We start from the raw sequence: 14,941 nt of genomic DNA, 5'->3' as shown, positions 1-14,941 counted from the left end.
AAATTTATTTTTAATATTAATATATTAAAACAATCAAAACACATAAAAAAATAAAAAAAATTAATTCGAACAAAAAAAATCAAATTTATGCAAAAACACATCAAATTTCTGCAAAAGAATAATCTAAACCTACACGGACTATTTAATTATTCGTCATACAAAATGGACTGATTTATTCTCTTTGAAACAATACAGTGACTAACTTATAATTAACTCAATGCTACAGAACAGTGAAGACACTGGTAACAAAAACCCACAACCCCGACTTCAAGTGGATAAGGAACAGCAAGAGTCGGTGAGCCAGGTAAAATCTTTAGTTTCAGTTTGGAGAAAACTAGAAATGGAGGAGCAATGGAGGCTGTATGAAGCTTACAATGAGCTACATGGGTTAGCACAGGAACTGAAGACTCCATTCGACGCACCGGCTGTGTTAGTGGTGGGCCACCAAACCGATGGAAAGAGTGCACTGGTGGAAGGTCTAATGGGCTTTCAATTCAACCATGTCGGCGGCGGCACCAAGACTCGTCGCCCCATTACTCTCCATATGAAATATGATCCTGAATGTGAGGTCCCTACTTGCCATCTTGTCTCTGATGATGACCCCTCTTTTGCTCAGGAGAAATCCCTCCATGAAATTCAGGTTTGCTTTAACTTTGATTTAATTGTTCGCCGCAAAAGTTTTTTTTCTCTCGAATTTTCGTTTTGATTGAGGATGGAATCATATTCTACAGGCATACATCGAGTCTGAAAACATGAGGTTAGAGAAGGAGTCGTTTCAATTTTCAGCTAAGGAGATAATTATAAGGGTGGAATACAAGCATTGCCCGAATCTTACTATTATAGATACTCCTGGACTTATTGCTCCTGCACCGGGCCGGAAAAATCAAGCATTACAGGTCCGAAAAAGGAATTTATGATTTAGCATTGCGATTGTGAATTTTGATTTTTGATTCTGAATTTTTGATGTGTTATATTTGTTTATTCAGAGTCAAGGTCGTGCGGTGGAGTCACTTGTGAGAGCAAAAATGCAGCATAAAGAATTCATTATATTGTGTCTTGAAGATTGTAGTGACTGGAGTAATGCAACTACTCGGAGAGTTGTAATGCAAGTATGTTTCTTTTGATCACTTGAGTGTGTAAAGCTTTTTGTTGGATTCACATTGTAGGGTGGATAATTTGAGAACCTTTTTGGAAACTTCTCATTAAGGAACTATATGTGCTTCTTTTCATAGGACAGTGGGAGTGATCGTACTTGAGATAGCAACTGGGGTGAATATTAGGATAATCTTTGAATATCATCAAAGCCAACATGTGTTTGCTTCGCCCAAATTTGTTTTTGATAAATCTCTATACCCGGGAATAATATTTTGGCTGCTATTCTCCTTAACAACCGGATTGGAGTGTTAAGTTTTTTTGATTCATAGTGATTCATAGTGATTCAAAGTCTGTCTCAGGAATGAATAATTGCCTGTAAATCATTACTGCTATTTGTAAACCATCAATTCTTTTTTGATTGCTTACAGATTGATCCTGAGCTCTCAAGGACTATTGTTGTCTCAACAAAGCTTGACACTAGAATACCTCAGTTTGCTTGCTCATCTGATGTTGAAGTGTTCCTTTCACCACCAGCGCATACACTTGATGGTTTCATATTAGGTGACTCTCCCTTCTTCACATCAGTTCCTTCTGGAAGAGTTGGTTCTGGCCATGATTCAGTTTATAGCTCCAATGATGAATTTAAGCAGGTTTGAATCTCCAATCATCAAATTAATATTGGCTTAATGAAGTAGATCAGGAACTTTTACAACTGCAACGTGCTCCTTGTTATATGATCAATATTTAATCTATCATTCAAATTCATAATTCTGTGTTCCTCTAAACTTAAGTTGTAAAGTTGCAGCTATATCATAGATGAATAGTGATGCAGCATAGGGATTTAACTGTGACTTTGGTGAATATTTAGGGCAAATCTGTAATTTCAGTAGATTTCCTACTAAAGATGCATTCAGGAAATATCAAGCGTGTTTTTAGTAAGAAGATTTAGATTTCTTATTTATGTTTCCATTTACTAGTTAAAACTGAAGCATTATGCTATTTAGTAATCGTAGTCTAATTTGGATTAGGAATAACTCAAGCCTACACATATGCTTGTAGCTTATCAATTTCAGTATGATGAAGTTTATTATAAATAAAATGCATCCTTAGCTTTATATGTTGTGAAAATGTGATGTTTCCATTAAGTAGTGATTCCCCTATGTGTGATGGTTGGTTTTTATGCGAGTGATTCATTGAACTATTAGTGTGAGGCTAATCTACTTAACTTCTTTTATTTGCAACTTTCAGCCCTATGTTTTCAATTTCTAAGCAACAATAAACTTTCGCCAGACTTTTCCTGCATCCTGTAGTTATCTGAAAAGGCTGAGTTAAGTTCTTGTGCATCAAATGTTGCTCGAACCATACACACCATGAAATGTTCATGTTTCATGTTAGAAATTGCATATCTTATTTGCTTGATGCTGATGGTTGTCACAATCTCATGAACCTGGTGCTCTTAAATTACAATTGTTAGAGCCAACAAAGTTAACAATACATTGCATCTATAGAATTAATTTTGATAAAACTAGAGTCATTTAACAAGAAGTTCATGCATGTTGTTGTTCCTGTAGTGTAGCTAAACAAGGAGGCTTTATTTAGTGCAAATATTAGATGCACACTACTGTAATATTGTAACCCTTATTTTATGTTATACAGTTAGAGGGTTGTTTTTTCCAGCATTATTCTGTTGCAAAATTTGTTAATCAAACTACATGCAGGCCATATCCTTGAGAGAGGTGGAAGACATTGCATCTTTGGAGGAAAAGCTGTGCCGCCCATTATCAATGCAAGAAAGAAATAGAATAGGTGTTAGCAAATTAAGGTCCTTTTTGGAAGAATTGCTACAGAAGAGGTATAGCTTATATATAAATATATATATTATCTTTTTGCACAAGTTCTGATCACGATACGTCTCCACGCTAACCAGCTATCTACCATGACTAAAATTTGAGAATTTATGTTCCTGTCAGGTATATGGATAGTGTTCCATTGATCATTCCGCTTCTTGAAAAGGAGTATCGCACTGCAACAAGAAAGCTGAATGAAATAAACAAAGAGCTCAGGTTTGTTGTTGAAGTTATAACAAAGGTTGTTTTGAGGCAATAGGGGTCTAACCTATAGCCTTTTCATTTTTCAGTTTCTGATAAACTTGGTTAGGGGCTTGAGTACTTTCATGTTTACCTCCTGTTTTCATTGTGATGGGTATCTTTTAACTTCTTTCATTGCCACTAGTTACTTTACGATATTCTTTGTTAAGTATGCAGCACTTTGGATGAAGTAAAATTGAAGGAGAAAGGGAGAAAATTTCACGATCTATTCATAACCAAGGTTTCTATCGACTTTCACCTTTTGTCAATATTTTAACATCGCTTCTAGCCTATTAAGAGGTTCCTTGACCTCGAGCAATGTATATATAATCACACTGACACGAATACTCCACCACCATCCACAGTTACTGATGATTCTCAATAGTTTTTTCCTATGCTTATGACTCATTTATGCATTCTAACTAAATCTTTACATGTTCAGCTGTCATTGTTGTTGAAAGGGACAGTTGTTGCTCCTCCAGATAAGTTTGGTAAATCATTTGATTGATATTGCACACCACAGACAACTTTACCATTGTTTAAATATTATTTTATTATCTTCTCCTCTAGCATGAATTAGTTGAATATTATGTCACATGGTTCCAGTAGTAGAACTGTCTTATTAGTAGATCCAAGGCTCTCCAAAAACTGAGAAAAGTCATTTGTAGCTTAACGCTACTGAAATTTTAAGGATATGCTTGATAGAGGGCTCCAAGGCAGTGAAAAAATCACTAGTAAACTTTTTCACCATATTCTTTAGTTTTGCAAGCCAAACATTCAATAGATAATAATAAAAATGGGCAACATTTTGTCCCGAACCCCCATCCTAGGGGTACTGTGGCCCTCCCATTTTCATTTATCAATGTCGTGAATTCCACCAATATTGTTTGTCTTTAATCTGTGAGTCCCATCATTATCCTTCATTTACATTCTTAACTTTCCACATCCACCAAATATCATCCCTCATAAAAAAGTTATACACTACCATGTTTGTACCATGACATTTACTCTGTGATTTTTCAGCCCCCATTTTCTCACCTTGAATCAAATGTAGCTTTATATGAGTGGACTTAAAAGGGAAAGGATCCATGTAGCATTTCAACTAGTTTTTGGTAGAGGTCAAGAATCGCTTTGTTACATTGTCACCACTCAAAGAAATGAACTTGCTATCTTTGAACTCCCATCTAGTTTAAGTTTTAGGCCAAATTGTAAAAAGACTGGACTTTATTTTGAAGTCCCCTTGAACTAAAAAAAAAATCCCCAGAATTGAAGCCTCAAAGCAAAATGTCATTGCAATGTGATCCAATTGTTAGAGAAATGTGGTATTTTGTCAATTTTGACCTCCAACTTTAAAAAGGTCCCCACATAACCCATAATTGGAGGATGTCAAAATCAACAGAAACTTACATTTTACTAGTGGTCGGACCAAACTGCAATAGGGTCTTAGTACAAGGCTTAAATTTTTGTGGTTTTTCAGTTCAGAGGAGCTTTAAGAATTGCTAAAGTTCAGGGTTTTTTTTTTATATATAATTTGGCCCAATTTTTATTATTGTCTTACTATTTTAATATGCCAGTATACTCAGTGCTGTAGTGTTTATTGCAGGCGAAACACTGCAAGATGAGAGAAGTAATGGAGGGGCATTTGTTGGCACTGATGGTCTTCAATTCCCACTCAAGCTAATACCTGTAAGCTGTATTATTTTTGTCAACAATTTCTTTATGCCTTTGTAGTAGGGGTGTATGATTTTCCAATGTCATTATAAAGCATTCTCATTGCTTTACTGAGAGGAATATAGGAAATGCTACCATAATGGTGTGTGACAATGAGATGATTGAGGTTGTTTTGGACTGTAAGGCTAGAGAACTCTTAAGAGTGTGCTTGGTTGGAAGGGCATGGACATTTGATTCTCAATCACTAAATATACCGAGAGTGAGGTGGTGCGCTGTGAAACAATGGAAATCATGGGCTACATGTCACTGATTTCATTGATGGCTGTTCAAAACAAAGGTTTGGCAAAGCTTGGGTCGATGGGATTGATTGCTGTTTCTTCCAAATCATTCCTTTCTCTCCTTGCCTTTACTTTAAATATAATTGTTTTTCTCTCTTGCCAATTGTCTTGGTAAGTTAGGGTTTTCATTTTTGCTGGCAGATGCTTAATTTGGGGAACAAACTCTTTGATTTTATGGGTAAAGTAGGTAGTTCTGCATAAGGTAGATGACATGGTCCTCTACTAGCACTTTTTGTTGGCTTTGGGAATGAGAGAAACCATATTATCTTATGGACATATGCTGTAGTCTTGGTGATTTGGATAATTTAGTGCAATGCAATTTCTGAATCTTCAAGAACTACTCTCTTTTATAGCAATTCTTGTGGACCATTTTTTTTTGGACATCTTTATTGTGTTTTGCTTATGGAACTTCCCCATGAGTGTCTTTAGTGGATCTACAATGGGATCAGATTGCCTGTTATATGATTTTGAGCCTTTCTTTAATTCCTTCTTTTTATTTTTTCTGTATTCTTTACTCCTGCAATTTTTCCTTCTTCCCTCCTTTTGTGAATTCATTTCAAAAGATTCTCGTTGCCTTCTGCAAATGTTGCGTCACGTGTAGCTCCTAGACTTCCAGGCTCAATGCTGGGATGTTTTTTCTTTTCTTTCTCTTTCAAGTCATTGAGTGTCTTAAGGTTTTCTTGTCTGTTTCTCTCTGTAAGTTGCATTCCATATTTGTTTGGCCTATATTGACTGGTCAAGTCTACTTGATATGAGGAGATTTTTCTTCTTGTGACTAGTATCAGCACAAAGAAAAAAAATGTTAGCCAATTACCACAACCAACTAATATTAAATATTGGACAGTTCAATAATCTCTATGGAAGGTTGACATTTTTGCAATTTACATGTAGAATGCAGGGATGCGTCTTTATGGGGGTGCACAATATCATCGTGCAATGGCTGAATTCCGTTTTGTTGTTGGGGGAACCAAATGCCCTCAAATTACACGTGAAGAAATTGTGAATGCATGTGGAGTGGAAGATATCCATGACGGAACCAACTACTCTAGGTATCCTTGAGATTTGATTGAACAGCTACCAATGCTTTCTGAGATGGGAAACATTTTTTTCTTTCAGTTATCTGATCTCCCTTTTCTCTACAATTTTGTGGATCAGGACGGCTTGTGTAATAGCTGTAGCCAAGGCTCGTGATACATTCGAACCTTTTCTTCATCAGGTGAGCTGATGTTTGCTCTTGTTTACCCCTCTAGGTGGCAGTACGTGTAATATATTGTTACAAGTGATTTATACGACCAATTTTGGGATTATACCAAATCCTTTTCTTTTGCTGCTTTTAAGTGCATCCTATCTGTTTTGAGGTGCAGCCTAGAGATTAGATAACCAGCTGAATGCAACTTCCCTGTCAACTTGCTTCTGCATCTTCTTTAAACCTTGCAACGCAAATTTTGAGCAAAAACACCAGGGTTTCATTACAGGCCATGTCCAAGCAAAAGCCTGCTTCTAAAGAAGCATGTCTCTTAACAGGGAAACTTTATCCACTTGATGCTTTCAAGTTGTCAACAAAAGTTTTAACTGAAATTCTGGCATTCCTAGAGCCTCTCTTGTGTTCTACCTTCATGTTCCTGGCATGCCTCCCCTGTTGCTTAAGGAACAAATAATCGATTGAACATATTTCAATTTAAGATATTTATGCTAAATGTATCTCATGACAATGTCAGTGATTATCTCATAATTTTAGAAACATAATTTTGGTAAACAGGTTGTGATATGTTAGGGATTGTAGAGTTATGGTCCCACTCAAGCAGAATTCTATAAGGGGAGTGCAAGAAAATATGCTTCGAAGTTACTAGAGTGTTAATGAATTATGAAATACCAATCAATTTGTTGCAAAAGAATGATTCATGTTATATCATGTTCTTAATGATAAATCTGTCCAATTATGAAATCCCAAACAATTTCTTGCAAAAGAATGATTTGTGTTATATCATGTTCTTAATGATAAAACTGTCCCATTTTCTTAATCATCGGGAGAATGTTGAGTTTTTCAGAAAATTCTGGTTGCTTGTCTTATTGTCATTTATTGATAAAACTCATGTAATTAATTTTAATTTGATTTACTCGCATGACTTTCAATCAATATATTTGGTCATTCTGCCATTATAATTTTTTTGAACATAAATTTTGGACTATGAAAGGAGCAGTCCTGTTTTTGGTTTGCTTCATGCTATATGTTGCAAAATTTGGACACTTCTTCTCCTGGTATGGTTGAATTTGTACTCCAAAACTAATAACTATCCTCCTTTGGTACAGTTAGGTTGTAGGCTCTTGTACGTCTTGAAGAGATTACTTCCAATCTCGGTCTATCTTCTTCAGGTGCAGGTTCTATTTTGGTCCTTTTCCTTTATATCTGGAGGACCTTCTGAATAGTTGTGTTATTCGTTCATTTATCTCATACCTGAAATTGTTTGTAACAGAAAGATGGTGAGTATCTAAGTGGTCATGATGTATTCCTCAAGCGTGTTGATTCTGCCTTCAGCAACTTCGCAGAATCTACAGAAAGGGCATGCCGTGAAAAGTATTCTTCTTGTTCCTTACACCAGTTATTTTATTTTTATGATTTTTTAAGGAGAAAAAAAACTGCTAACTTTGGATTTAGTTCTCTGAGATATTTTTCTACCATGGAGGGCTGAAGGCAAGTGAGTGCATCAAAATTCAAATTTCCCAATGTACGACTGCCTAAGGAGCACCATCACATAGAATGGATAGGCATGCAAACTGCATCAAATAAGAGAGATAGTATACAAACAAGATTTTTTCAAAACAACACTTGGATAAATCCATGATTTACCTGGGCAAAAAGGGACACCTCATAGCTGGTGTTCAACAGAGTTTATCAGTCTCGTGCAAAATTCTTCCTAAACAAATCGTAACTTGCACTCATACTTGCCTTTTTTGTTTAATATTTGCTGCAGATGCATGGAGGACTTAGAAAGCACCACACGTTATGTAACATGGTCCCTCCACAATAAGGTTAGTCATAGTTAAGGGATGCTTATGAAATCAATAGATTCCTAATTATCACTTTTGTCATGACTCTTTAATTTGATAAGCATCATGCTTTGCATAATAGTGCTATTGTTAATAATGGCTGCAACTTCTCCTTCAGAAGCCTGCAAAGTAACTACTTTGGCATCTATAATGATTACGTTGGCATAAAACTTTCCATCCACTCTTAAGATACATGAACTTGTGGATGTGCTATTCAGATTATTTGTGATCTAAGTTCTTATTTTTTATGTTCCATATATAGAACCGGGCTGGGTTACGCCAATTCTTAGACTCCTTTGGTGGAACGGAGCAGTCTGCTATGGGAGTTAATCCTATATCTGCTAGTCTGGAGTCATCCATGGTTTCAGCTGCCAGTGAGAAGCATGACAATAGACCAAGGGCTGATGTCAAACTAAGTCATTTGGCTTCAGGCATTGACTCAAGCTCTGCAGTTCAGACAACAGAAACACGCCTTGCAGATCTTCTAGACAAAACCCTTTGGAATCGGAGACTTGCCCCTTCATCTGAAAGAATTGTTTATGGTCTAGTTCAACAGATATTCCATGGCATAAGAGAGTATTTCTTAGCCTCTGCTGAGTTGAAGGTTTGGCATCCTCTCCATTTGCAGTTTGGTCAAAATGCCCGTGTGTGGTTGATTGGCTCCACCCTCATTTTTCCTACTGCTTTCCAAAGATCATGTCTTGTTAGGATATTTTTCAATTTGAAAAAAAGAAGGAACCAAAACTTACGGTGAACATCAACTTCTAGAAAATTACCCTCCCTCCCACAGAAAAAAAAAAAAGAAAAAAAAAAACTCCACAAGTGAAAAATATATTTTGGTTGTAGATTCAAAAAAATAATTTTTTTCCGTTTTCTGAACATAAACATACTTGGAAATGGAGGGAACAACAGCAGTTAATCAATTTTCTTTTTCGTGACACACTATTGCTTCCTCTTTTTTAATCAAGAATTTTTGTTTTCAATTGCTTTGACTATTTGTCCAACTTTTTTGTTACTAGCTTTTTATGTGTGAGCTTTTCACAGTTTGCATGTGTCCCTTGCAGTTCAACTGTTTTCTTTTGATGCCGGTTGTCGACAAGTTGCCAGCACTTCTTCTGCAGGACCTAGAATCTGCATTTGTAGATGATTTAGATAATGTTTTTGACATCACCAACTTGCGACACTCTTTCAGCCAACGGAAGCTAGAAACAGAGATGGACCTTAAAAGGGTTTTTATTTTCTTTATTTCCATTTCTTTTTTTGATCCTTTCTGTAGGAAATCTGTCAATCCTGGCATTCTCTAGTTTGCTTGTTTAACTAAATGACATTTTTTTGCAGATCAAGAGGCTCAAAGAGAAATTTAGGCTGATAAATGAGCAGCTTACTTTGCATCAACTCAAGGCCGTCTCCATTGAATGAGCCCTATACCAGAGTGACACTTGAAAGGTTTAAAGCAGTTGTGGATGCATGAGCTAATCAAGCTATCTGCACCCTTTTTCCTTTCATTCTGAACCCATTTTATTTCCATTACTGCATTAGTCTTGTTCTGCACGATGATGTTCTGAGCGTGATCTCATTATAACCATAGAAGATGTGATGCAAAATTCACTGTTCAAGATTTCAAATTAGTATGTATTGTAATCCAACATATCTTGTGTGGTAGTCTTTTGTTTTGTTGTTGATTGATGACAATAAGAGAATTTATCCTCATTACTTTATTCTTTTTCCCATGTTTCGATGACTAACTCGAACCTTTCAATATCAGGATGACTAATAAGTTCATCCTTCATCCTTGATATGACAGTAAACTATTTTTTATCAGTTAAACTAATCTTTTCCAATTCATGAATCCTGAATCCTTCTTTCTTGTTTTTCAAGGTATATAGTGTGTGCTAATGGAGGGAGACAGTAGTGGCTTGAACCTGATCATGCCCCCAGGGGTGGGGATGGCAATCTCTCAGCTTTAAGTCAATCATGCATTGAGTTTATCCATTAGAATTGTTGGAGTATTAGCTCAAGCAGGCAGTGAGTGCACCTCTAGTTATTTTCTTGTCCAGATTAAAGGGGGCCAAGAAAAGTAGATTCGTTATGGATCAACCAAATCTCTTGATGAAGGATAGAAGCTCTAACGAACAAGTAGTCGAAAGTGATTCTAAAATGGACCTACTGTCCAATTCCATTCCAAATTGCTATATATATATATATATATATATAACTATGGTTAAAAAAAAAAACCTTGAAATGATATTATTTAAGAATTTTCTTTTTTTTTTTCCTTCAAAGAAGAGAAAAAACAGAGCTAGAAGTGAAACTTCACCTGGATTTGTAACACCATCTTAAATTCTCTAAAATGGACCTACTGTCCAATTCCATTCCAAATTGTTCTTCATGTATATATAACTATGGTTAAAAAAAAAACCTTGAAATGATATTATTTAAGAATTTTCTCTTTTTTTCCTTCAAAAAAGAGAAAAAACAGAGCTAGAAGTGAAACTTTACCTGGATTTGTAACATCATCTTAAATCCTCTCATCTGGAAACTTGAGCGAGCAACCCCCTCTCCCTCCATCATCTCCTTCGATGGGTCAACAGCAACAGATAATTAATCCAATCAGCCATCAATTCATGGTGCTGGTTGGCCCCACCAGGAAAGTGAAAAATACATAAAACCATCACCATGGGACGGGAAGCTGCATGGCAGGCACTGCCCATAATGGACAATACATAGCTTGATGACAACACAGAGGTCTTTAACTCTTTGAAAACACACACCCTCACGTGTTCTCTTTAAGGAACAACAACTCAATGCTTGCTTGTCCTCCACAGTGTGTCAGTGAGCGAGGCCACGTTTCCAACCATGACAGCTCAAGTCTAGAGTCTAGACTCTAGTTAGTTGATAAACACGCAGTACTTTATTGGGTTTTGTTTTTAAATTAGCACTATTAATTAAAAATACAGCCAGAATAGCATTTTTGTACTAATCGCAGCTCAAAAATGCAAAATTCCATAAAAATCATGATTCCAAATGGTGGTAGCTTAACATATGAGATTTAAAATTTATTAATCGCAACTTCTATATATTTTTTGGTGTTTTTAAATCGTAATAAATATAAAATTATATTATTTCATCAATATTTATGCCAAAAAACTTTACTTTTTATGCTAATATATTTTATTTCCCAATGCAACAATCTACCAGCCCGTTGTGGACTAATCTGGAAAAAACATAAATTATTAGATCAGCTCGAGGACTTTTGAGTTAATTATTTTGACTAAAATGGTGTTATTTTGTTTTTTTAATTATAATGACTTTTGAGATTATGAATTTTCAAAATCAACAATGAAACAGATTTAATTAACCATGACAAGGACTCTTTCCACGTCTCAAATTATACAAAGTATTTTCGTTTCTAAAACATCTTTTTCAAGGCCACTGTATTGGCTAAAGTCCACCAGATAGGCCCCTGAAATAAATGATAAAAGACAAGTGAAACATCAGTGCCCACAATAAGTTTTATTCAAAATATATTTTTTATTTAAAATTAATATTTTTTATTATTTTAATATGCTGATATCTAAAATATTTTTAAAAATATTTATTCAATGCCATCTCAATTTTTATCATTTTTTTTTATTTTTTTTCAAAAGAAGGGATTTTTTTCTTTTCAACACAAATAGATCATGTGCTCATAGTAATAAAAGAGACCCTGTTAAAAAAAACTAGACATAGTAATAACTAACCATTGATCTTTAGAATGTAGCCTCGTTAACAACAAAGGATCATACACAAATTTTACAAGATTTATTTATTTGTATAAAATTATTCATAAAATAATTTTATTGTTTTGTCCACCGTTTTAGCATTGTTAATAAAAAAAATATTGTTTTAGAAAAAAATCAACTTGAATCTCACTTGAGTTTCAATTATCCCTGTTTGTTTTTACGTTTGAAAAATGTTTTTGAAATTTTTTTATTTTTTCTTTGCTTCAAATTAATATTTTTTTATGTTTTTAGATCATTTTGATATGCTGATATAAAAAATAATTTTTAAAAAATAAAAAATATATTATTTTGATACATTTCTGAGTGAAAAGTATTTTAAAAAACAACCGCAACAACACTCCTAGACAGGCTTAATCGGATTTAAATAACAGTAGTTTTTTAAAGGGAAAAAAAAGCTTTGCACTTTTAATATTAAGTTTGTAATCACAACTTCTTTTTTATATAATTTTCTCTAAAAACCATTAATTTTACAACAACGCCATTATCCTAATCATTCAAGATGATATCCTTTTCTATACTAATCAACAACTGGATCGAATCAGGAGAAAATTTCCTCGCAAACAAGAACGGGTCATTTCGTTTCATCACTGACAAATCAGAGCCGTTTATTCCCTCGTAACCATACCTCGGCCTTTTGTTTCTCAAGCTCATTATCAAATCTGGGCCTACCTCATACGCCTTATACTCACGTGGGTGACCACCAACACGAACACTCCAGTCAATGCTTGTTAGTGTGGTAGAAACTGACCCGTGCAGGTCCTGCATATGGATAAGGGTAGGGAAGTAATGCTCTTCAGGATAACACGTGTCCTCCCTTAAGCAAGTTTGGTTAAATTTGGGCCAAATCCTCATGTCCCTCACTACCATCCTCGCATGCTTACGTGTCAATATCCAAAATTGGGACCCGATGCGAAAATCTTTAAACCCCACCTCCGGGAGCATCAACTCTTCACCACGCGCCACCCATCTATCATAAGCACCGCCCTTAATGTCAAGTATCTCAATAAAACTCTTCCCTGAGTTAGTCAAGATTTTGTATGTGAAGTTGAACGAATGTAGAGGAATACAAGAAGGGGATAAAAGGGCAAATATGAAATTGGAAGGGTCATGAAGAAGCGCATGGGATAGTAATCGACGCGTCGCCGATATGAGAGTGGGGGTTGATCTTTTAGCTGGTTTTGAGTGGATAACTTTGTTTGTGAAAACCCCCGTAAACGGCAGGTCGTACTTGTAAGTTGGATCTGCATGGATATAGATGTTAAAGAGTGTAGTTCTACTTTGGTTAAAGTAGAGTTCCCATAATGGTGCAAAGGGAAGAGGTGCAGTCATCAAAAATAAAAAAAGCTAGTTTTTTTGGTGATTTAGGTCTTGGATTGACTTGAGAAGCAAGGTGTAGAAGTGAGTCGTCATCTTGAGGTGGTGGTGGTAGGGATGGAGGATAATGTGGTGGTTGTGGTGAAATGGGGGTTTTGATTTCGAGTTTATGGAGGTTTTTTATTAAAAAGATTGCAACTTTATCTTCTTTGCAATTAGTGATAGTGGTGATGGTGAATGGAGGCATGGTGATGGTGAAGACAATGGCCAAGGGTAAGCACAGGATCAAAGCACAAAAGAGAGAGGGGGGGTTGTAGAAAGCATTTATTTTAATTTTTTTGCAAAATTCAAGACGATTGAATTTCTAGATTTGGTGGGGAGAGGGGTTTAAGGTTGTATGGGTTGAATTGTAAGATGCTTAATTGACTGCTGATGTAATTAACTAACCATTTAAATAGAGATGCTAAAAAAGAAGAAAGAATAGGAGAAAAAAGAAAAAAATATATCATTTTTTTTAAATAGGAGAATATATATATATATATATATATATATATATAATTCAACACCATAAAATATTAGCTAAAATAGAGCAGCGTTTGTGTCATTTGATTGTGTTACTTTTAATGTGGCTTCTTGGGAAATTGAATCACAGCCCTAGAGTGTGTTTACTGGGATCATAAATCTAGAGATAAACGGTGATGATGTCTTCGCATTTTTCATGTGAGAGTTTCCCTTTTTGGCAAGTGGAAAAAAGAATTTTGTTGGATATCAAGAAAGATGAACACGTGGCTAGCATGCAATTTTTTGTGGGCCTTATCGGGAGGGCATAGTGCGTGGGCCATGGGGCCCTCACATGTATATTGTGCGTGCCCTCATTAAGATCTTGTCGTCCTCCTCGCCAGCGCCGTTGAGACCTCCCTCCTCTGGCCGTTAAAAGATTAAAAATAACGTCAATTAGCTCGTTGCTAATGATTTATCGTGCTTTGTTTATAAATGTTTAAATACATTGAGCGGTGTTGGGTTAGATTTTAGCATAATAACGAGAAACACCACCCCAGTCTCCGGCTCTCAGCCACCATGCATCCATATCAGGCAAAAAGCTGCAGAAAAGAAAAGAGCCGTGGCCATGTTTTTATTCCCTGTCCTGTAAAATAACCCATCCATCTTCATCGTGGTATCAGAAATCAGGATTCAACCATGTTTGTCTGTGCACATCTAATTATCGAAACAGCGATGGCGCCTGACACCACTGCAGCGGAGGCACTGAGCACTGACACACACACATGCATGCACGCAGCCTGACCACCAAAACCCTGTCGAGGAGGCGATCCAGGATGCACCGTGCCGTGCGTGTATGGCTGCTGTAGGTTTGGGCTCGTGAGGGAGTACTTAACCTTCTTTCTTCCTGGGTCATCTGTCCTTTTCTTCTTCCCTTTTCAAGTACTGGTCAGACAATGGAGGCAGTAGTAGCTAGCTGCCATCTTTTTTTACACGAACATGCATGCAGAACATGTAGGGAATCCATCACAAGTTGGAAGAGAAGATCCATTATAATTATGAATCCTTCGTATTTATTCCCCACATGAAAATTAATTTGTTGTTAAAA

General features: G+C 35.9%; 2 protein-coding genes across 4 annotated transcripts; one reads left to right on the top strand and one right to left on the bottom strand.

Annotated features, from left to right (window-relative positions):
- Positions 1-221: 221 nt before the first annotated feature.
- LOC118050270 (dynamin-like protein ARC5) lies at positions 222-10,454 on the top strand. Of its 3 annotated transcripts, none has more exons than XM_035060571.2 (18): positions 222-640; positions 732-896; positions 987-1,109; positions 1,524-1,745; positions 2,814-2,947; positions 3,066-3,158; positions 3,360-3,423; positions 3,625-3,673; positions 4,786-4,868; positions 6,083-6,240; positions 6,347-6,407; positions 7,502-7,564; positions 7,666-7,766; positions 8,164-8,221; positions 8,502-8,843; positions 9,304-9,468; positions 9,578-9,685; positions 10,126-10,454. In XM_035060571.2, exons 1-17 carry the CDS (start codon positions 341-343, stop codon positions 9,656-9,658), a joined length of 2,262 nt encoding a protein of 753 aa, XP_034916462.2. In that variant the 5' UTR covers positions 222-340; the 3' UTR covers positions 9,659-9,685; positions 10,126-10,454. The 3 variants fall into 3 exon arrangements, with proteins under 3 accessions (XP_034916462.2, XP_034916461.2, XP_034916460.2); XM_035060570.2 differs by having other exon boundaries at positions 223-640; positions 10,118-10,454; XM_035060569.2 differs by lacking the exon at positions 10,126-10,454 and having other exon boundaries at positions 223-640; positions 9,578-9,957.
- Positions 10,455-12,444: 1,990 nt separating this feature from the next.
- LOC118050148 (glycosyltransferase BC10) lies at positions 12,445-13,582 on the bottom strand. Its single transcript, XM_035060395.1, is given in 2 exon segments — positions 12,445-13,362; positions 13,364-13,582. Coding segments are annotated over 2 exon segments (1,137 nt in total).
- Positions 13,583-14,941: the final 1,359 nt, after the last annotated feature.

Source organism: Populus alba, chromosome 6 (assembly GCF_005239225.2).
Source record: "Populus alba chromosome 6, ASM523922v2, whole genome shotgun sequence".
NCBI classification, from domain to species: domain Eukaryota; kingdom Viridiplantae; phylum Streptophyta; class Magnoliopsida; order Malpighiales; family Salicaceae; genus Populus; species Populus alba.
The sequence above is the reverse complement of the archived record's forward strand: the minus strand, read 5'-3'. Positions and strand labels throughout refer to the sequence as shown.